This window comes from Desmodus rotundus, chromosome 10, assembly GCF_022682495.2.
Source record: "Desmodus rotundus isolate HL8 chromosome 10, HLdesRot8A.1, whole genome shotgun sequence".
Taxonomy (NCBI): domain Eukaryota; kingdom Metazoa; phylum Chordata; class Mammalia; order Chiroptera; family Phyllostomidae; genus Desmodus; species Desmodus rotundus.
Window position 1 is genome coordinate 63,598,399 of NC_071396.1, and position 24,063 is coordinate 63,622,461.

Sequence of the window (24,063 nt, forward strand, 5' to 3'; positions counted from 1 at the left end):
GGCCATCCCCCTTCTGCACTTCTCTATGTTCACTTATGCTCTCAACCCTACCATTCATGGAAGGCTAAGCTTGGCATGAAGCTGGTTGGGTGGGAGTCCCCCCATGTGCTCCCTATAAGCCCCTCTAAACGTAACATTATATGAAGATATCAACTTTGTTTATAAGTCTGTACTCCCTCTACATGATAAGATCTTTGAGGAAAAGTTGTGCTCCTTATTCATCTTGGTATCCACAAACACTTAATAAGGTTGGTGAATAAATACTTAAGAAGTAAGAGGAACTAATGTGACCACTCATGCATCTACCCTTCCTTCCTCTTCAGCACCCTCATACTCAGTTTTGGCAGCAAAAGCCATGGGGAAGGGTGTTATCAATGTTACCCACTGAAGACTGCTATTTATAGACCACTCTGTTACAAAAACCTTTCATTGGAAAGCAATAGTCTTCCAGGGAAGCCATGCTCCATCTTTGCCCACTGCCAGGGTGCTCTGTATCTAGTCAGGAAATCATCAAATTTCCAAGGCAGACACTTCCCAGGCAAGTTCTCTCCCTCTCTTGCTGCCTCTTCCTCAGCTGGAGCTGTCAGACTAGATGGTCTCTGAGGCCTCTACACACACCGCTGTTTTAACCTTTAAACTTTGACTTTGACATGGCCCTGCAGAATCACTATGGCAGCCTTGAATCTAAGACAGGAGAGTACTCACCTCATCCAGCAAACTTCAGAAAAGGGGAAAAAGCCCAAATGTGTAAATTAGAAAAGGAAGGATATTGTTCATTTAAAAAAATAAATTTTCCCAGGATTAAAAAAAAAAACTGGAGGATTTAATTTTAAAAACTTAGAACGTGTAAATCTTACACAGCCTAAGATATTTCAATATTTTGTTTACAAAAATTCAAAATGCTGGTAACTTTCCTGAGAGACACCTATTCTCAAAATGTGATGTACTTCAGTATCAACTCCACTTGCTGGGGTGGGTAGGGGGTGCTGGTGTTGCAGGATAGACCTCACCTTTCTATCATTAGAAAGCATGAGGCAAAGTTGTGTTGGGGTTGAATTAGCCAAAAGCTTGTTGGAACTTGTAGCAAAACTTGGCAGAAACTGTAGCTCCAGGGAGCTAGGCAAAAATATCTGACAGAGATCTAGCAAATGCAGCTGAATTCCAGGTGGCCTCAGAGAATCTATAGCTAGGTAAGGCAAAGAATAGAAGGGTAGGATAATGATGGCAGAGATGGTGGGAAAGGAGGAAGACCAAAGTAAGTTTAAGAAAATCTGAATGAAGCTATGAGAAAGAGAATGCGGGCTGATATCTGGGAGCTGCCAGTGACAGAGACCAGGTAGATTACCTGAGAAAATGCTCACCTGGGCACCTGTGCTCTGGGAGGGCACAAAGGTAGAAATATCTGAACAGTTGCAGCCAGTTAACAGTTTGACTTCCTTTCGGGGATAATTGAGAAACCTCCCTCCAGGAATATGGTAAGGGATGGGGACATCAGCTCTTGGCATGGACAGAGGAGATGGTCTATAGACAACAGTTTGAGGCAGGGCTGCAGTTTGGGGTTGGCTGGGGGCAGGGAATAGCTAGAGGGTTCAATTGGCTCCCCACTGGGCCCCAAGAATGGACTGTATGTGGGTAGCTGGGCATTTTTTGTAAGCCACCAGGGTCTCAGGGAGATGCAGGGGTACCAGAGTTCCTGCTTTCTTCTATGGAGCGGTAATGCTAATTCTGAAGGGGCACCTCCCACATGCCATCACTGTTTCAGGTACTAACATATTCAGTCCTCATAACAATATCACAAAGGAGGTACAGTGATCCTTTCCACGTTACACTTGAGAAAAGGAAGACAGCAATGAAGTAATTTGTTCAAGGTCACACAACAGCAGGGCTGGAATTTGAGCCCAGGAGTTCTGGCTCCAGCTCCTTCCCTCCAGACAGGGACACTGTCCAGTCACTGGCAGGTATCTCAGGGGCACCCAGTCCACTTCTTGCCGTGAATGCCCAGAGGCAGCCATGAGCCTGGAGAGGTTGTTCTCTCCTCAGGCCCTGGTTCATGGCAGCCAGTGCCCCCACTGGGTGGTTCAGGACCCAGCCAGGGGCAGCTGAGATCTGAGAATGAGTGCACCCAGAGCATGGCCCCAAGGTGCCCCTCTATGTCTGGGTCCATTAATTGCAGCTGAAATGATCTAAGATGACATTTTTCTTTGTGATGCCATGCATAAAAATCTTTGGGTTTCAGATTACTATGGAAGATACAGTAGCAGTTCCTACTTTTTATACCTGGTAATGTTACTGTTCTCTTTTAAAACACACATTAAACTTCACAACCTCAAAAGTCAAAGAACAAGAGGTTGCTTGAGAGATGGACTGAAAGGCCATTTTGAATGAAAGTGTCGTTTATTGTGTTGTGAGGATGGCACTCTTCCTTTCTTTAACTCTGTGACATCTCAGGGGGCAGGTCCCCTGACTTGTTACACCCATAGCTCCTTACTGAATTGGACGAAGGATTCTGTTATACTCTTGAGTTAGCAGGCACTCGGCAATGGTTTTCGGAGTACCCAGCCCTGTAATGTGAGTGGGGGCGAGGAGAGCAGGCAGTAGAGAGAGGGAAAGGCCTGTTCCTCCAGGAGCTAACACCATCAGCTGTTATTTTCCGACAGTGCTGTGTGGGGCTGGAGGGCTCCTGTGAGGTCTGAGGGCAGATGCTGGGGATTCATGTCAGGGCTGCAGCTTGGGCTCCTAAGGGAGAATTGGCTACTACCTGCTTTAGACTGCAGGATTTAAAGTCTTTTTTGTTTGGGACAGGGGACAAGAGGTTTCAGCTGGTTAAAAAAATCACCAAAAAGATCACTAACCTTATGATATGATTTCTAGAATTCTGCACATACTCCCCAGAGGGGACAGAACAAGCACACAGGCAGGAGCAGCTAGACCTATCTGGCACAGGCATGGTTCTCAGCCCTTCCGTGGGTGTGCTCACCCTCCCAGGAACTGTTCCAAGAAGCCTTGCTCCCACCTTGTTCTCCACTGAGTGGCACATCTTTAGAGAATGTTGGAGCTCAGGTTCACAGCGGGCAGCTGGCTCCCAAGGCCTTATTCCTGGTCCACTGTGGTGAGCCAGCCTGCACTCCCACCAAGTGCTTGGTGTTCTCTTACCTGGGAGGACAGGAGAGAATGTTCCTGCTCTCTGGGTTTATGTTGACATGCAATTCTGATAAACAGTCACCTTAGGAAATATCAGGTGGTAAGAAAGAGCATTGACCAGATCAGACTACAGTCACACTTTTCATTAAGCCTCATTTATCCTCTTCCCCTTAAAAAAATTAGGCAAAAGAATTTAAAGGAGCTAATAAAATATCCACATTTTAAGAAGAAAAAAATCAAACAAATTCATAATTCACTTTAATTCATCTATGATTTTGTTTGGTATTGTGCTAAGAGTATTTTGGGAGATGGGGGGTGGGTAACTGCAATTTGTCCTATTTTATAAATGATCAAGTGACCTACGTTCTGTCACGATCATCACCTAAGACTATTTATTTTCATGTGTAGAGAGCTAGATGGAAAGACATGGTGCCAACTAGTGAAGGGTGTTCTGGGTAGAGCTCAGTCCAGAGCCCAGACAATATGGATGTATACACGAGAAAAAACTGTAAAGAGGCAATTAATTAATTCATGATACCATCCTATACCATGCCACTCCATTCACTTTCATCTGGATTGCTACAATAAGCTTCAAGATGGTTACCCCACTTCATCTCTTGCCTCCCTAAAGTCCATTCTCCACTCACAGCCAGAATGATCTTGATAAAACACAATCAGATCCTGTAACTTCACTGCTCAGAACTCTCTAAAGGCTTCCCAGACCAGCACAGACCCGGCCTAAGGAGGCCACAAGATCTGGCTCCTGACACTTTCTCTAACCTCACACAGCAACCCTTAACTGGATAGATACCATCTACACTGGCCTTCTTTCTGTTACATCTAAAGTTTCATATAATTTAATTGAAATTCAAATGGAAAGCAACAGGAAGATCAAACAAACAAAGAGAAGCCCAAGTACGATATTCTTAGGAGAGATTCTTAGGACACCTTTAGATAAGTTTAGAATTTCCACTAAAATGAACAATCGCAAGTGCAATTTTGAATTTATAGACTTCTAATTTTTTCTTTAACTAAAGAACTCTGAATTATTTTTTAAAATAAGGTATATTTGGCTCAAAAATTGTATCTACAGAAAAATAAACTTAAAAATCCTTAAGGAATTGAATGTGATACTGAAAGATTCAACTATTTAATCTCAAACAAGTACTAGATTTAGTCAACTAGTGTCAAATTTACTATAAAAATACCTGCTTTAGCTCTACTTTTCTGATTTTTACAATATATAATTTCTTTAAAAAAAGTTAATTTTCTCCAGATAGAACAAGTAATATGAGTATATAAGTCAAAGATTTGTTTTAGGATTATCAAAATGTCAATCCCCCCAAATTTAATCCAATAATAAATAAAAATGAAATGAATATTTCAGAGCACTATGGAATAAATGTTACTAAAAATGTGTGCATATTCAAATAAAAAATAGCATTTTTAGAAGCAAAGTTATATATTTAGGTATTAATTTTCTCACTTATATAAGTGTAGGTTCTTTTACAAACATAATTTCATTTGACATGAACAGAGACACAGATGACAACAAATGTAAGGCTTAAAAACTACCAAAAAAAGTGTTACCTCTGAAAGAGCATTATAGTTACATTATCAGCTGCTGGTTCCCAATTCTCCTTTATTGATAATTAATTATGATTCTGATAACCATTTTTAAGTAGCCTTAACATATTTATATGAAAATATATGTGTGCAGAGAAAACAGTTTCTTGAGTTTTTTAATGAAAAATCATATGTAGCTCAAAAAACACTTTCACAAATTAGGTGCTTGGATTCCTTAGTAATCTACTTGATCATTACTGTCTGTTTCTGAATTTCAGATTAAATAGGGACCTTCTTTATCATGTGTAAGTTTGTCATGAATAAGAAAAAAAATGTGTGACCGATTTAATACATCTTAATTCTATTTCTCATTATATGCTAAGAATAACTTTTTTTCTACATCAGAACCATATCTAAGATGTTTTATGATTACCTTTAGTCAAACATGACAGGACAAAACAGAGAAGGGAGAGGGTTGAGCAGGCACACACTGGCCCACACTTTGGTGAAAACAGGACAGAATATATTTATTGTACACACCGGTTTCTGCATCAGTTTCCCTTGGAGGAGAGGATTCTGAGGATGAAAAATGTCTCAAGACCACCATGCCAGGCAGTGAAAAGTTTGAAATACTGTTACTGATGCGTGTACACACACAGCACACCTATATGCTTTTTTGGCACAACTGTAACAAAAATGATTTTCTGAGAAATTTAACAAATATATTTTGCTTTGAAACATGCTTAATCTAATTGCCAAATAATAATACTTTAAAGAAATGCTTATTCACAAATAAGAGAAAATTGATATTCATATCCTATTGCATAAGCAATACTGTCATCCAAGTGATTAGGAAAGCAGGCCTAAATCCTGCAGATGTAAAATGAACTACATTTTCCTACCAGATAGTAAACTTTCAGAAGTAATCCATGTTATTATTTACAGCATGTATTCTCTTCTCATTTGATCTGAAGGATACACACCTTAAAAGTAAACTGAATTCTGTTATTCCTATTTTTTCCTTCAGAGGCAATCACATATCAGAGAGTACTTCTCTCTACTCATGGAATCTTTACTCATTTATTATCTTGGAAAGTACTTAATTGTTAATTCAGAAACACATGTTGGAAAAAGTACTAGAGATATTTCTTAAAGGTATGCTGTCTTCCTGAATATCAATCTCACCAATACATTCACAAAAGCATCTTTTCTAGTCTTATTGTTAATATTTCGATACAAAGGAAAGCATTGCTTTTAAGCAGAGTTAGATTTTGAAGATAGTTAATAATGAATTAATATTAGCACTGATTCTCAGCAAGCCATCTCATTAAAAATGGTTCCATCTTACACCACCTAAAATATTTCAATAAGGATTTACGTACCTGGGAATACTCAAAGTCAGTGATAGGGGCTATACTCTTGATATAGTCTGATCGAAATTGGTTTTCTGGGTTTGCCAGTGGAACTGGAGGTATTATAGTACTCATTGCTGAAATGATTGTCTAAAATAGAATAAAGAAAAAAATATATGTGGATAAATATACCACTTAGGCTCCATGTATGGTAATCTAGTATATTTCTGTCTACATAGTTTCAGAGAGAATACTACTTAACTTTTTTAGTAAACAAGCATTTAAATAAAAATCCTTACCACAATAGCATCTTTAACGTTTTTCCGAATGTCCAGAATTTTCTGCTTCTTTTCCCTGTTAAAAGAGAACATTATTAAATTAAATAATTAAAAGAGAAGTGTTATTAATTTATTGTTAGTGCTGATTTGAATGAATTGAGTGGGATTTTAAATTTCCAGCTGTGGCACCTGGCTAAACTGGCTTTCCTAGAGGTCAACATCAGCCCCCAGGACAATAGTTTTTATCTGCAAAGTTTTTATCTGAGAAAGGAAAACATATCTTTTCTAATTTGTGCTCTAAACCAATTTGAATGCACACATTACAATCTATAGCTTTAAACAACCACAGAAGTTACACAAAATGTGGCAAACTTTTCATGAATATTGCACATAAAACCTATACGGCTATACTTATAAATATATTTGATTTGAATCTATCCATGTGTTGGTAGATATGAATTAAAATAGATGCAGACAAAAGATATAGAGAAAAGTAAATATTGACATATTGGTTGTGTTCAGAGAAATACAAAAAATACAGATCAATACCTCAAGAATGCCTAATAAATCCTATTTTGTTAAGCAATTTACTTTACTTTTTCATCTAGACACTGTCAGAAAAAGGATTTACCTATGTATTGGGTTGGCCAAAAAATCCATATGGTTTTTTCCAGAAATTTCATAAAATAAAAGACACATTTTTTCATTTTCACCAAGAATTTTATTGGTTTGGATATTTTGAGTATGTTGGCTACCTTCGGGGTGGTATAACCATTGATTGTTTTGTGTCTCAATTTGATTGTTATCAACTTCAACTGGTCTACCCAACCGTGGAGCATCCATCGTCCAGGGAGAAATCGCTAGCACAGAAGCTTCGAAACCACTCTTGACAACTTCCATCAGTCACAGCACCTTCTCCATACACTGAATACATCTTTTTTTTGTTTTTCAGTCGTGCTTCTACCTTTCTTGAAGTAATAAAGCGTAATATGCCAAAATGTTGCCAATATTAAAATGATTACTCAACAATTTGCCAATTTGATATATATTTTTAAACTGCACATGGATACGACAGCTGTCACAATACAATTTAACAAAACTGTTTAGAGTGAAGTTAAAGACAGCTAACGAAGCACTACTAGAGGTATTTTAATGAAAAAAACCAAACGAACTTTTTGGTCAACCCAATATAATATACCAAATTCAACAATACTCTCCTATATTCTTCTCCCTTAAAGGTGCATTCAATGATTAAATTGACTGCCTAGAGAAAGCACTTTTGGGGAGGTTGAGAAAGAAGTTACAAAGTGTGCATGCAGTTCAGAAGCAAAATCGAAATCAATCGTTCCTTACTCTGGATTAAATCCATTGACGTGCAGGATCCTCATTTGTTTGACGATAGTGCTTTTCCCAGACTCACCAGCCCCTACAAAAAACCAGAAAGAATTCTGTGATCTGTAGCCCTTTGCCATCTTTCATGCCTGCACACACTGAGCAATTACCCTACCCCAACGCACGCATTTTCGATCAAGTACACGGCAGCTCTGGGCTGGAGGAGCTAGCCAGCATCGCTGGCTGTGCGCTCCGCTCCGGCCAGGAGCCGCGGCAGGTGCCCTTCCTCCTTACCCAGTAGCAGCAGGCGGTGTGTCGCTTTGTAAGCCAGGCGCTCTTTCTGCAACTGCTTCTCGATCTTTTTGTTGGCTTCGCGTCTTTCTTTTTCATCGACACCCTGATCTTCTGTTGTCTTGCTGTTGCCCAAACAGCCCATGCTTGCCTGCTCGGTTGGACGTCAGGCACAGTTAGGAATTTGCACAAAAAGCAATAGTTGATAATGTGCGGATCCTGCGACGGCTTCTTTTCCTTGCTGCTGAAAGAGATGGTCTGGTCTCTCGGTATTTTCCAATCAGAACACGTTCTTCTCCCTCCCCCTGCCCACAGCAAATTCGTAACTAAAAAGGATGTAGGGAAGACGCACGGAGTCAAAGGCTTTTTAAAGATATCTGTTCAGAATTATCTGCTGGATAAATGGCATACAGTGAATGGCGAAAGGGGCAGAGAGCTCCAGGCTCTGCGGGAGCCAGCCGCTTGGCGCTGCGCCCTCCACTCGCCCAGCGTTCCCCCTCGGAGCTTAGCCCGGCTCAGCCCCGCCCCCGGGTGCACAGGGGCGAAGCGGCCAGAGGACTCGGAGGAGGCTGTGCGCTCTGCCCGGTGCAGGACCCTGAAGAGTGGTGGCCTAGAGCGGCGGGAGCAACGGACTGTGCTGCTGAGTTCTCACAGGGAGACTATGGGCACCTACCCGCTAGCCTGCCGCGCCCCTCTCTGCCTCCTGCGCCAGACCTGCGCTCCCTCAGGGTCTGAATTCCGCTGGGGCTTCCTCGCTGGAGATGGGGGGAAGTGGCTGTACGCTGGTTCCGGGTGGACGGAGTGGCGCTAGCACTAAAGGTGCTGGCCCTTGAGAAGCTCACCCACATGGGGTCTCGACCACTGCCGGGCAACTGTCTCACACCCCAAGCCCAGGAGAGTGGGTCTGGGCGAGAACTCCCTGCCAATCCTTGGGATGCCTCCCTGTTCTCAGGCAGGGGAGGCCTCACGCAGGATCATACATATTCTATCAGGGAGGAGGCTCTGTAAGAAGCTCACCAGTCACACCGCCTTTGTTCCCTTCATTTTCTAGACTATTCCAGCACACCCACGCCACCGCCTCCCTTAGCCTCTTGTCTTTACCTCCAGCCCCCGTTTTCCTTTGCAGTTTTCTGAACAGCTGTGCTCCTTTTCTCGAGGACACTCTGGCCTCGAAATTGGCATTGTAGCCAGGAACAAATGAAGGCAGGGGACAGGCATGTGTCCTCAGGTATTGTGACTGAGTGGGAGATAGGTCCCTCCATTGCTACTACAGCCAGCCCAGAGGGGCAGCCAGCCTCTTTGCACTTGGGTTGCTGTACTTGAAGAAAGGAGGGCAAAAGAGGTGACCGGACAGCTGTCCTGGGCCAGCACTGTGCTGCGGAGATCACTTCCCTGTGAGTTGTTGCCACAAGTTGATGCTCTGGGGCCCAGGCACTGCTGCACAAGAATTCTTTTACATGCTTTTGCTAAGCTCTGTCTTCAGGTGCCCCACTTTTCTCTAAATCTACATTTCCCTCACTTTCTAGATGGCTTGGCCTTTTCCTGCGCAGAGAGCAAACCCCCACCTAGTGGGGACTCCCACAATGCTGTCCCTGAGCCCAGGTCATGGCAGTCTTCACCCTGTCAATGTGTCCCCTCTCCTCTGATCTCCCCTCTTTCTTCATCCTCTTTTCTATTGGCTTGTTTCCTTGAAGTGTACAAATACATTCAATGCTGTCCCATTTAAAACCAACAGGCCCTCCTTCAGTGGCAATTCCCTGGTAAGTTCCACTAACTTTCCTCCTGCCCACTATAGCATAGAGTTAAAAAGAGAATGACTCCACTTGTCCTTCCTTACCACCTGTTCATAACTCAGCCTCTGCCAGCCCACTTCCCCACACTGGAACTATTCTCACCAGGGTCATCAGTGTCTCCCAGTGGCTAAACTTTGGTCTTTGCCTTCTTTGACTTCTCTGTGGAGCTGGCTCTGACTCTCCTTGAGATGCTTTTGTCCTTTGGCTTCCACCAGATGGTCTTTTTGATTTCCTGCCTGCCCTCTGGCTGGTAGATCCTCCACTCCTCCACTGGGTAGAGGTGCCTTGGACCCAGAACAGCTTTTCTCCCCTTAGGCACACTCCTGGTGAGGATGACAGTATCTTGCATACTCTGTACATACAGATCTGGCTACATTCATATCAGATCTCTAGCGCAGCCCACTCTCCAGTCCACTGCTGTCTCCCACTACACCGCTACCTCTGTACCTCATGGGGATCTCCAACTCTCCCTGCCAAAGCCTGAGCTAATCCCCAAAGCCCACCCCAGATCTTCAGCCTACTCCTCTCTGGGAATAAGGGCCCCCTTGTCCAACCAGAACATGGAAGTTATTCCTGACTCCTCCTGCTTGCCAACCCAAACAGAATCTTGTTGATCTGTGTCACGAATATCTGTACTGTCCTTTCCACCCCATCTGCCACTGCCATCGTCTTAGATCACTAATCTAACTTGGGTTTCAGCAGTGGCCTTCTGCTCACTTACTCCAGTGCACCCTGCACAAAGTTGCCACAGTGACAATACAAATCTGACCATGTCACTCACCACCACCTACAACCCCTGGCCATGGCCCTTCAAGACTGGGTCAGTGTAGACTCTGGGGCTTCAGCTCTCACTTCCTTCCCCTCCCCCATCTGTTCTTCTTGCACTTCCTAAACACCTTAGTTCATCACTTGGCTACATGTGCTGGTGCTGCTCCTCTCTCTCTGGAAAACCTTGGCCCTTTCTTCAGTTGGCTAACTTCTAGTTATTCTTCTAACCTCACCACTGCCTCCACAATCAGGATTAGGCACCCCTTCTCCAGTTCCATTATCTCACTGGCACCCTACATTAGAATCGTTCTGTTTACTGTTCTTTCAAAACTCCACTAGACTGCAGACTCCAGGAGGGCCATGTTGAGTCTGTCCTTTGCACCTGCTGTACCTGTGCCTAGTTCAGTACCTGACTAGGGGCAGTTGCCCCATGAATCTTTGCTGAATAGATTAATGAATTCATGGATGCCAAAGATAATTCTTGCTTGCAACATGGGCTTTCAGTAAAACAATTTCATGGCCAAATTTTAAATTTATAAAAGACTTGTGCAGTTTAGTACCACACTGAAAACAAAATTACTCTTTAAAAAAGCATTAAATCACTCTTTTTGACATAGGCTGAAGCCAAACATACAGTGCTATGCTACATTCTGAGATAGGTCAAAGGCTCTAATTTTGTGAAAGGAGACTATTTGGCACCATTTTCAGGCCTCACACCTGTGTTAACACAAATATTCACACATGGCAATATTGTCCTGGCCCGTGGCGTGGCTAACGGAGCAGCCAGAAGGTGAGAGAAGGTGTATAAAAAGAGCACAGTGTAGCGGAAGGTTTATAAGGATTTGTCAGTTTTTTTTAAATGCCAAGATTTCTGTAAATTGTGAGGAGGGGACAAAACAAATCCCATTAGAACTTATAAAGGGAGAATTAAATTAGAACCCAGAAGCCACATTTTTAAGGCAGCCTGATATTTACCCTAAAAATACAGCAAAATGTTTCCACTTGTTAAGATTTAGGAATTAGGGTTAAAGATAACTTTTTATTTTTATTTATTTATTTATTTATAAAAAATTTATTGTTATTCAATTACAGTTGTATGAAGACAACTTTTTATATGTTGAATTTTATGCGTTTAGATGAACAGATCTAACAGAACAGATCTGCACTGTACGACCTAGGGCGTGTTCCACAATACAGTGCTAAACACTCTGAAATATAAAAGCAATGTCCTTATATAGTGATGCAGTGTTTCTTAAAAGAAATGCAAAGTCAATCTTTACTTAGTCCTACATTTATCAGGTAGGAGCACAGCACACCTTTAAAAAAAACCCTCAGTCACCTGGCCTTTTCCTTGTCTGATCTGGGAAACCGATCCTAATTTGTGTTTCCAACCATGGGATCAGAATTCAAAATCCTAGCTGGCTCACCTGGAGAAGGGGGAGCACATCTGTAGGTGGAGCACAGAGCTCAGTGAGGAATTGCCGGCAATGCAAGCATCTGTTGCCAGGCAACCGCAGCAGCGCCCTCACGGTGCAGCGCGCACCCACCTGCAGAGATAAAGGACTGCCCTGCAGCAGCTGGGTGCCCACAGAGGGGCGGAGGCGGCTGGTTCAGCAACAGGCTGGGGCTGAAAAGTAGGTGAGGGAAGGCCCTGGTCACATCAGGGAGAGCTGGAAAGGCACAAAATTTGGGGCAAAAGGTCAAAGATAAAGCAAAGTGATGTCTTCCTCACTCTTGTTGATGTTTAAGACAGGCAGGGTATCTCAGAATTCTAGTGCATTTCAAAGTTTAATTACTTATGCTTCTTTAAAATTATTTAGTTTGTGAATTTTGTATACTGTAATGATTTTGAAATTTGCTTTTGTTTAGGTCCCTCTGATTGAAATTGGCAAATGTTGAAAAAACTGCTCCTGTTCTCTGGTTAGCTGAAATCAAGTCCATGATGGCAATAAGAAACAAAATTTGTTTCTCTTCACAGAAGTTTAACAACTGGGTGGAAATATTCAGAGAAACTGTTTCAATTCATGACAGACCTAGATATAGGAGATGCTGAGCTAGTCTGAAAAATGACTAGAGTGTTATATAGCACAAGATAGTGGATAGTTCAATTTAATTTTAAAAAGTCATTACTTAAAAAGTTTAATAACTGGTCTTTCAGTAGCATTTGGTATTTTAGAGGTTAATAAAGGTTAAAACTGCATGAAGACTTTTGGAACAGGTATATAACAATTTTTTTAAAAGATTTTATTTATTTTTAGAGAGGGGAAGGGAGGGAGAAAGAGAGGGAGACAAACATCAATGTGTGGTTGCCTCGAGTGCGCCCCCTACTGGGGACCTGGCCTGCAACCCAGGCATGCGCCCTGACTGGGAATTGAACCGGGGACACTTTGGTTTGCAGGCTGGCACTCAATCCACTGAGCCACACCAGCCAGGGCAGTACATAACGTGTTTTAATAAAAGAGGAAAAATAGTTAGGGAAAGATGAGTAGTCACTAATTCAGTGCAATGGCAATGCTCCAAGAAACCAAAGTTTGTAGCCAGTTTTGCAAAACAACTTGCTGGTGCCAGCACAGTGGCGGCTGATTGACTGTTGTGCACACAGCCTTCCTTCCAGTTTGGGCCATTTTAGACAACTTGCTGTTGTTTTATCTTTCTTTCTCAGTATTTGATGGAAATAACCCGTGTAGTCATTTTCCATTCTTAACAGTGGAGCTCACTCCATGACCTAATCACAATACACTTTAAAAGTATTGTGGTTAATTTTTTTACATTTTTAAACAGAAAAGCAGGGAAACATTTTCTTTTTGTATATAATACTCTGCAATAAAATATTTTACACTTTATTGAAATAGCTGTCTCCTTTTTCCTTCTTACTCCTACAGCCAAAGTAATATTAAGTAGCTTTTGGAAATATCATCCATAAAGGGTAATAATTCAGTCTTGTTCAACTGACAGCTTTAAAAACCAAAATAGCAGCAAATTTTAAGGGAAGGTATGCTAACTGTCTCTGATTCCGCCCCATGTCCAAAAACCCAGGACTGAAATATTGGCATACACAATTCAGTGCCACAGGCAAGAGTTTGTTACAGCATGCCAACACGAGGTGGGAGGCTACTGAATGATAAAACAAAACACCAAAAACTCCATAAAACAATGGGGAATCTGCAGACAGAATAAAGCCATTGATGTTTGCAGCTCAAAAAAATCTGTGAAAACCACCAAACTGGGTCAGGTTATAAGACACAAATGGTTGGGAGGGCAGGCTGTGGACTGTTAATGTATTGTAAGAGAACCTAAACATCAAAATTGCATTTAAATCATTTTATAAACCAGAAATCAAATAATGGGTTCAAGGACCAGAGTGTGGTAGGCAGTTAGACACCTGAGCAGAGCTAGGACGATGGGCCAAGTACAGAAGGTCACCAGGGCAGAAAGCCCTGGGTGCCTAGCAATGGGCAAAACTGGGAAAACAAAGACCTTGCCTCCAGGGCTTCAGGAGTAACCTTTCCTTCCCTATCATGTCACTGATCATGTGGTTTAGATCCCATGACCTTTCTTATCACTGGATAAGCGGTTTAGATCCCCTGACCTTTCATATCTTGCTCATGTGGTTCGGACCCTCCCCAGACCTCTCCTCCCCTGGCATGTTACTAGTCACACAGGTCAGACCCCCTCAGAGGGGGAACAAATAAAGGGTCTGAAACAGTATTCCCCAGGACAATGAGGTTCTGACCCGCATCAAAAGCATCTAGGCTTCTGTTGTGTTTCAGCACCAGTCCCAGAAAAGCTACAGCAACACTGACCTCGGCACCAGCAGCAATGACTGATGACCCCTGCCCTGGCGCTGACCAATGAGTAGAGACCACAGCCTTGAAAGGACACCCCTGGAAAGCTGATGCATATTCTATTGAGATTCTCCCCTAGCACCTCCCCTAAAATCTCCACCCTTAAAAGCCTGTTTTTCCCCTCCCCCTTTCCCTCTTCATCTTCTCAGGCCCCTTACCTTTACCTTTTTCTCTCCTGAGCCCATTTCTTCTACTGCTCATTTCTTCTGTGACTCTCTAACTAAATTTCTCTTGTAGTTTGATTCTTGTCCCCGAATTCTTTCTTAGCCAGATCTCAAGTACCAAGGTTGTTGAACCAAGCTCCCATCTAACGTCATTGGTCTCACAGCTGATGCCACCTGGTGACAGTCTCCCAGCCACTAATAACAGGAGGAGTGAAAACTAGCATTTGAACAGTGAAGATAGCATCCTTATGTTTAATTCTGTTCTTTAACCTCAAATAGCCTAACAAAATATTGGACTGCATTAGAGATTCAAACACATGTTGTTTGAATGTTGTTTCATATACTGATGTGAAGTTTCAAAAATAGTCTAACTGATTTTAAAGACTCTTTTTTTTTTTTTACTAATTAACAAACATCAGATAAAGTCAAATGTAAAACTGTGAACAAATCCACCATACATGAATACACTTTAAATCTTAAGGGAACCCTGTCTGGATGGCTCAGTTGGTTGGAGTATCGCCTCGTGCACAAAAAGTTTGTGAGTTCGATTCCAGTCAGGGTACACACCTAGGCTGCAGGTTGATCCTGGGTTGGGGCATGTTCGGGAGGCTACCAACTGATGTTTCTCACATTGATGGTTCTCTCTCTCTCTTTCCCCCTTCCTCTCTCTCTAAAATCAACAAACATATGCTCAATTGAGGATACATTTTTTTAATATTAAGGAAATTTTATGATAAAAAACATTTTGGCACTTAGTTCTAGAGTTTTCTAGTTCTCAAACAACTACATTCACTACCATTTTCTTATGAAGTGAATCAGATTCCATAAAGTTCCCTGATTTGAAGCAAAAATAAAGGCAAATGGCATAGTATGCATTTTAAATGCTTAGAAAATTTCTCTTGGTATCACTGAGGTGCCCTTGTGGGATGTCAGAGTTACCAGAAATGTGGTGACAGCAATTGTAGTCTCAACACACTAAGCTGATGTTGGACTTCAGCAATATCTGCCTGTCTTACAATTATTTTCATATTTTAAGTAAATCATGTACCAATATACTGAAAGGAAAGATAGGTAGGAGAATCCAATTTTGTACCTACCCAATGTAGATTCATATCATTGAACATGTTTATTTCTACCCACAGGCTTTTACTACAAAGCGGATAAGAAAACTCTAAGACCAATTTCTTACATTCTTGAGCAGCTGGGGAAGTTAAGAATAGCACACTCCAATCACTCAAATGACAATGTGTGACACTATATATGAACCAAGGGCTGAAAGGTGTGGTGGAGCCTCTGAGGGGGATGTGAGGGATCATGGAATTGTGAAAAGCTTCATCAAGGAGGAGGGACCGAAGGCATGTCTTGAAGAATGGTGGGGTTGGATCACATCATAGACAGAAGGAACACAGTTTGGGTGGGAAAGACTGCAAGGTAAAAGCAATGGAAGGGAATTGGTATTGCACAGGAGGGAGATGGGCTGATAATGAAAACTGTCTCAGAGGCAGGATTTATCAGATGATTTCTCAGAAATAAATATTCTTGGTATGGCAATTGTTCTCAAGCTATTGGGATGGCCAGCAAGTTCGTTTGATTTTTTTTCCCCTTAAGATGGCTCTCTAGTAGGGCTTAGTTGTCTTTAACTTCATTTGAAACAATTTGTTAGATTGTTAGACTTGTTAATTGTATTGTGACAGCTGTCATATCAGCATGCATTAAAAAAAAATCAAATTGGTGAATTTTTGTGTAGCCATTTTAATATTGAAGGTGGAAGAAAATATGCAACATTTTTGGCATATTATGATTTATTATTTCAAGAAGGGTAAAAACACAACTGAAAAGCAAAAAAAGACTTGTACAGTGAATGGAGAAGGTTCTGTGATAGATGGAACTTGTCAAAAGTGGTTTGTGAAGTCTCATGCTGGACATTTCTTGCTGGATGAGTCTCTACAGGTTGGGTAGACCAGTTGAAGTTGATAGCAATCAAATTAAGATATGGAAACAATCAACCTGATAGCATGTGGGAGATAGCTGACACACTAAAAATATCCAAATAAAGAATTGAAAATCATTTGCACCAGCTTGGTTATGTTAATTGGTTTGATGTTTGGGTTCCACATAAAGTAAGTGAAAAAAAGCCCCTTCTTGACTGTGTTTCCACATGAGGTTCTCTACTTAATAGTAATGAAAATCTTCCATTTTTAAAACAAATTGTGACAAGTGATGAAAAGTGGATAATTTACAATAACGTGGAATGGAAGAGATTGTAGGGCAAGCCAAGCACACCAAAGGCCAGTCTTCATCCAAAGAAGGTGATTTTGTGTATACGGTGAATTGGAAGGGAGTCTTCTATTATGAGCTCCTTCCAGAAAACCAAATGATTAATTCCAATAAGTACCGCTCTGAAAGCAGCACTTGACTAAAAGTGTCTAGAATTAGTTAATAGAAAATGTATAATCTTCCATCAGGATAATGTAAGACTGCATGTTTCTCTGATGACCAGGCAAAAACTGTTACATCTTGTCTGGAAAGTTCTGATTCATCTACCATATTCACCAGATATTGCACCTTCAGATTTCCATTTATTTCAGTCTTTATGATTTTCTCTTAATGGGAAAATTTCAGTTCCCTGGAAGATTGCAAAAGGTACCTGGAATAGTTGTTTCTCAAAAAGATAGAAGGTTTTGGGAAGATGGAATTATGAAGTTGCCTGAAAGATAACAGAAGGTAGTGGAACAAAATGGTGAATATGTTGTTCAATAAAGTGATTGGTGAAAATGAAAAATATGTCTTTTATTTTTACTTAAAAACTGAATGAACTTTTTGGCTCTCATATGAAATGTTCAGCTTAGTGGTTAACAGCATGGGTTGTAGAGCAAGGAATGCATGGGCTCAAACCCCTCTTCTGCTATGCTTTTCTCAACTTTTCCCTCTCTAAATGGGTGAGGACAATGGCATTCTCACAGTAAGTTGGTGAGAACTATTATAAATCCATTCATCTATCACAGTGCCTGGTGAGTAGCAAGCTTTCAAAAGATGTAGTAATTATTATTTTCATTCAACATTAATTTAATAAATACATATCCATTTTATCCTTCTACATTATCCCTCCTTGAGAAGCTTCTGATTTTTTTCTATTAGGCAGACACACAAATAATGAACTATAGTATAGGCAACAAAGATTTTTTCAATGTCTACCTACACTCAGTTGAGCAAAGTACTAGCTGTTAGCTGGGAACATAAAGGCTATGACACATGTTAGAACAACAACAAAAAATGCACAAGTGATACATGAATTGGTAAACCAAATGTGGTCTATACATGCAGTGGGATATTATTGTGCTTTAAAAAGGAAGAAAATTCTTTTTTCTATTTCTATTTTTTAAATGTTTAATAGCTATTTTTTATTGTTGTTCAATTATAGTTGTCCCAATTTTGCCCCCCATTGTTCTTCCCCACCCTGCCCACCTTCCCACTCCCACAGTCAATCTCCACCCTGTTGTCCATGTCCATGGGTCCTTGATACATGTTACCTGACTAGACCCTTCGTATTCTTTTCCCTGTTCTCCCCCTCTCCTACTCCTCTGGTCACTGTCAGTTTGTTCTTTATTTCCATTGCGTAAATGTACCACAGTTTTTTTGTCCACTCATTTACTGATGGGCACTTAGGCTCTTTCCAGCAACTTGTCTATTGTAAATAACACTGCTATGAACATTGAGGCACTTAGGTTCTTTTAAATTGGTGATTCAGGATTCTTAGGGTATAATTCCAGCAGTGGGATAACTGGATCAAAAGGCAGTTTCATTTTTAGATTTTTTGAGGAAATTCCATAATGTTTTCCACAGTGGCTGCACCAGTCTGCATTTCCATCAACACTGTACTAGGGTTCCCTTTTCTCCACAACCTCGCCAGCACTTATTGGTTGTTGATTTGATTATAATGGTCATTCTGACTGGTGTGAAGTGGTATCTCATTGTGGTTTTAATTTGCATCTCTCTGATGGCTAGTGATGTTCAGCATTCTTTCATATGTCTCTGGGCCCTCTGTATGTCCTCTTTGGAGAAATGTCTGTTCAGACCCTTTGCCCATTTTTTTTTTTTTAAATTATTTATTTATTTTTATTCAGTTACAATTGTCTGCATTTTCTCCCCTTCCAAGTTTTTTTTAAAAATATATTTATTGATTATGCTATTATAGTTGTCCCATTCCCCCCCCCACTCCACTCCATCCTGCCCACCCCCCTCCCTCCCACATTCCCACCCCATAGTTCATGTCCATGGGTCATACTTATAAGTTCTTTGGCTTCTACATTTCCTACACTATTTTTACCCTCCCCCTGTCTATTTTCCACCTATCATCTATGCTACTTATTCCAACCCTCATGTTCTAGTTGTTTGCCTAGTTTGCTCTCGTTTTTGTTTTATGTGTGGTCGTTAATAACTGTGAGTTTGCTGTCATTTTTACTGTTCCTATTTTTGATCTTTTTCTTAGGTAACTCCCTTTAACATTTCATATAATAAGGGCTTGGTGATGATGAGCTTCTTTAACTTGACCTTATCTGAGAAGCACTTTATCTTCCCTTCCATTCTAAATGATAGCTTTGCTGGATACAGTAATCTTGGATGTAGGTCCTTGCGTTTAATCTTGGGTAATGGAATTATGATGTGCCTTGGTGTGTTCCTCCTTGGGTCCAGCTTCTTTGGGACTCTCTGAGCTTCCTGGACTTCCCGGAAGTCTATTTCCTTTGCCAGATGAGGGAAGTTCTCCTTCATTATTTGTTCAAATAAGTTTTCAATTTTTTGTTCTTCCTCTTCTCCTTCTGGCACCCCTATAATTCGGATGTTGGAACGTTTCAAGGTGTCCTGGAGGTTCCTAAGCCTCTCCTCATTTTTCCAAGTTCTTGTTTCTTCATTCTTTTCTGGTTGGATGTTTGTTTCTTCCTTCTGGACCATACCATTGATTTGAGTCCCAGTTTCCTTCTCATCACTATTGGTTCCCTGTACATTTTCCTTTGTTTCTCTTAGCATAGGCTTCATTTTTTCATCTGTTTTTCGAACAGATTCAACCAAGTCTGTGAGCATATTGATAACCAGTGCTTTGAACTGTGCATCCGATAGGTTGGCTATCTCTTCGTCGCTTAGTTGTATTTTTTCTGGAGCTTTGAAGTGTTCTGTCATTTGGGCCATTTTTTTGTTTGTTTGTCTGTCTTGGCGCGTCTGTTACTTTAAGGGGCGGAGCCTTAGGTGTTCACGGGGTGGGGTAATGCTGGGCGCTGCGCTGTGACGCTGTACATGGGGGAGGGGCCGAGTGGGAGCAATGGCGTCTGCCTCACTCCTCCGGATTTCAATCTTTCACTCCGGTACCCACAATCAAACTGGGCCACTCTGGTGCTGGTCCCCGAGTAAGTGGGCCTGTGCACACTCTAGGCCCCTGTGGGTCCCTCCAACAACCTCTCCTGTGAGGCTGGGAGTCTCTCCTGCTGCCGCCCCAACCCCTAGGGGCGCTTTCAATCAGAGGTTTGAGGCTTTATTTCCCCCGAGCTGGAGCCCTGGGTTGCACGGTCTGCTTCGCTGCCCGCCGTTCGTCTGGTTTATCTGTGGGTGAATGTGGTGCCGCAGGGTGCTACCCGCCACTCTGCCTGCCCCACTCTCCGCCACTCTGAGTCCAGCCCTCTGGGTTTATCTGTGCAAATGTGGGGCCGCAGGGTCTGCTAGTGCTCGGACTGCCTGCGCCATTTGTCCCACACTCCGCCAGTCTCAGTCCCGCCACAGCCATGCGAGTCCTCTCCACCCCGGTGCCCGTCTCCGCCCCTCCTACCAGTCTGGATGAATGTTTATTTTCTATTTCCTTGGTGTTGGTCCCCCTTGCTGTTCGATTTTCTGTCAGTTCTGGTTGTGCGAGGAGGCGCAGTGTGTCTACCTACGCCGCCATCTTGGTTCCTCTCCCTTTGCCCATTTTTTAATTGTATTGTTTGTCTTCCTGGTGTTGAGTCTTTATATATTTTGGAGATCACACCCTTGTCCAAGGTATGATTTGCAAATATATTTTACCATAGGGTTTGTTCCTTTTTCATTTTGCTGATGTTTTCTTTAGCTGTGCAGAAGCTTTTTAATTTGATGTAGTCCCATTTGTTTATTTTATTCTTTATATCCTTGCCCTATAGGGGATGTATCAGCGAACATATTGCTATGTGGGATATCTGAAATTTTCCTGCCTATGCTCTCTTCCAGGACTTTTATGGTGTCATGACTTATATACAAGTTATTTATCCATCTTGAGTTCATTTTTTGAATATGGTGTAAGTTGGTGGTCTAGTTTCATATTTTTGCATGTACTTGTTCAGATCTCCTAACACCATTTAGTGAAGAGGCTATTTTTATTCCATTTTATGTTCCTGCCCTCTTTGTCAAATATTAACTGACCATACTGACATGCGTTTATTTCTGGGCTCTCTATTCTGTAACATTGATCTATGTGTCTCTTCTTATACCAGTACCAGACTGTTTTGATAACCATGGCCTTGTAATATAGTTTGATATCAAGTATTGTGATCCTTCCTACTTTGTTCTTTTTGCTCAAATTGCTGAAGCTATTCAGTGTCATTTATGGTTCCATATACATTTTTGAAATATTTGTTCTATATTTGTGAAATATATCAGATATTTTGATAGGGATGGTGTTGAACCTACAGATTTGCTTTGGGTAGTATGGGCATTTTAATGATGTTAAATATTCCAATCCATGAATATGGTATATGCTTCCATTTATTTGTGTCTTTCTTAATATCTTTCTTCAGTGTTTTGCGGTTCTCTGAGTACAGGTCTTTTACCACATTGGTTAAGTTTATTCCTAAGTATTTTATTTTCCTTGTTGCTATTGTAAATGGGATTTTTTTCTTAATTTCTGTTTCTTATATTTCATTGTTAGTGTAATAAAATGCCTTTGATTTCTGAATGTTGGCTTTGAATCACACCTTTTTGCCAAATTCATGTATTAGGTCGAGTAGTTTTTTGGTGGAGTCTATAGGATTTTCTGTTTACACTATCATGACATCAGCAAACAGTGACAGCTTTACTTCCTCCATTCCAATTTGGATGCCTTTTATTTATTTTCCTTGTCTGATTGCCATGGCTACAACATCCAGTACTATGTTGAATAGAAGTGGTGAAAGCAGACACCCTCATCTTGTGCCTGATGTTAGAAGAAAAGCTTTTAGATTGCCCCTTGAGTATGATGTTGGCTGTAGGTTTCTCATATACGGCCTTTATTATGTTGTGGGATTCTCCCTCTACTCCCACTTTGCTGAGTGTTTTTATCATAAATGGGTGCTGTACTTTATCAAATGCTTAATTAGCATCTATTGATATGACCATGTGATTTTTGTCTTTCCATTTGTTTATGTGTTGCATTACATCTATTAATTTGCATATACTGTACCATCCTTGCACCCCTGGGATGAATCCCATTTGACCATGGGGTATGATCATTTTAATATATTGCTGGATCCTTTTTGCCAATATTTTGTTGAGGATTTTAGCATCTATGATCATCAGCGATATTGGCCTGTAGTTTTCTTTCTGTGTTGAGTCTTTATCTGGTTTTGGAATTAGGATGATGCTGGCTTCATAAAAAGAGTTTCAGAGTCTTCCCTCTTCTTCTTCCCCTTCTTTCTTTTTTTTTTTTGAATAGTTTGAGAAGAATAAGGGTTAGCTCTCCCCTAAATGTTTGGTAAAATTCTCCTGTGAAGCTGTCTGGCCCAGGGCTTCTGTGTGCTGGGAGTTGTTTGATTACTGCTTCAATTTCACCAGCTGTTCTAGCTCTGTTCAGGCTTTCTGCTTCTTCTTGACTTAGTTTTGAAGGATTATATGTTTCTAAAAATTTGTCCATTTCACCCAGATTTAAAAATTTCTTGGTATATAGTTGTTCATAGTAATTTCTTACAATCCTTTGTATTTCTGTGGTATTGGTTGTATTTGTCTCTTTTGTTTCTGGCTTTATTTATTTGGGTCATGTCTCTTTATCTCTTGATGAGTCTGGATAAAGGCTTGTCGATTTTGTTTATCTTTTCAAAGAATCAGCTCCTGGATATATTGATCCCTAGAATTGTTCTTTTAGTCTCTATGATGTATAATTCTGTTCTGATATTGATTATTTACTTACTTCTACTTGCTCTGGCCTCTCTTTGTTCTTTTTCTTCCAGTTCTTGTAGATGTAGGGTTAGGTTGTATATTTGAAATGTTTCTATCTTTTTAAGGTAGGCCTGTTTCATTATGAACTTCCCTCTCAGGACTACCTTCACTGTGTCCCATAACTTTTGGACTGTTGTGAGTTCATTTTCATTTGTTTCCAGAAATTTCTTGATTTCTTCCTTGATCTCATTCTTAATCCATTCATTGTTTAATACCATGCTATTCAATCTCCATGATTTTGAGTGTTTTTGAGTTTTTCCCTTGAGGTTGGTTTCTAGTTTCGGGCCCTTCAGGTCTGAGAAGATGCTTGATATGATTTCAGTTTCCTTGAATTTGTTGAGGGTTGTTTTGTGTTCTATCTTTGAAAATATTCCATGTGCATTTGAAAGGACTGTGTATTTTGCTTCTTTGGGATGAAAGGTTCTATATATGTCAGTTGAGTCTTTGATCTAGGGCATTGTTCAATGCCACCAATATTGTTGATATTTTGTTTGGAAGATCTGTTCATTGGGGTTGACAGTGGGGTATTAAAATTCCCTAGTATAAGTGTGTTTCTATTGATATCTTTCTTGAAGTCCTCCAAGAATTTCCTTATGTATTTGGATGCTCCTATGTTGGGTGCATATATGTTTATAATGTTTGTGTCTTCTTGATGGATTCTTCCCTTGAGTATTATGAAGTGTCCTTCTAGGTCTCTTTTTATAGCCTTTGTTTTGAAGTCTATTTTGTAGGATATAAGTATTGCTACCTCATGTTTTGTTTGTTTGTTTGTTTTCTGTCCATTTACTTGGAATTTTTTTTCCAGCTCTTCACTCTCACTCTCTGTCAGTCTATTTTTTCTGAAGTAGGTCTCTTGTAGGCAGCATATGTGTGGGTCACATTTTCTTATCCATTCAGCTACCCTGTGTCTTTTGATTGGAGCATTTAATACATTTACATTTAAGGTTATTATTGATAGGTACTTATTCATTACCATTTTACTTCCTTTGTACCTGTGTCCTCTTTCTATTACTCTTTCTCCTCCTTTTCATAAAGGAGTGCCTTTACCATAATTCTAGTGCTGGTTTGGTGGAGATGTATTCTTTAAGCCTTCTTTTGTCTGGGAAACTCCTTATTTCACCTTCCCTTTTAACTGAGAGCCTTGCTGGGTAGAGTAGTCTTGGTTACAGGCCCTTGGTTTTCATTTCTTGGAATATTTCTTGCCATTCCCTTCTGGCTTGTAGTGTTTTCATTAAGCAGTCAGCTGCTAGCCTTATGAGGGCTCCCTTGTATGCTAGGGAGAAACTTCCTGTTTCTCCCTTACTGCTTTTAAAGGCAAAGATTTATTTTTGAATTTTGCCTTTTTA

At 40.9% G+C, this 24,063-nt stretch overlaps 1 protein-coding gene across 2 annotated transcripts in view; it reads right to left on the reverse strand.

The window, feature by feature from the left end:
• Positions 1 to 24,063, reverse strand: part of GNAL (G protein subunit alpha L) — a 181,536-nt gene that overhangs the window by 109,638 nt on the left and 47,835 nt on the right. The window contains exons 1-4 of one of the 2 annotated variants that reach the window (XM_024580153.4): positions 7,964 to 8,642; positions 7,691 to 7,763; positions 6,359 to 6,413; positions 6,090 to 6,209 (exon numbers count right to left, since the gene is read on the reverse strand). In XM_024580153.4, the coding sequence (XP_024435921.1) occupies positions 6,090 to 6,209; positions 6,359 to 6,413; positions 7,691 to 7,763; positions 7,964 to 8,105 (390 nt within the window). In that variant the 5' untranslated portion in view covers positions 8,106 to 8,642. Of the gene's footprint in view, positions 1 to 6,089; positions 6,210 to 6,358; positions 6,414 to 7,690; positions 7,764 to 7,963; positions 8,643 to 24,063 lie in introns of those variants that run through there. The other variant, XM_053912991.2, reaches the window with a different exon arrangement.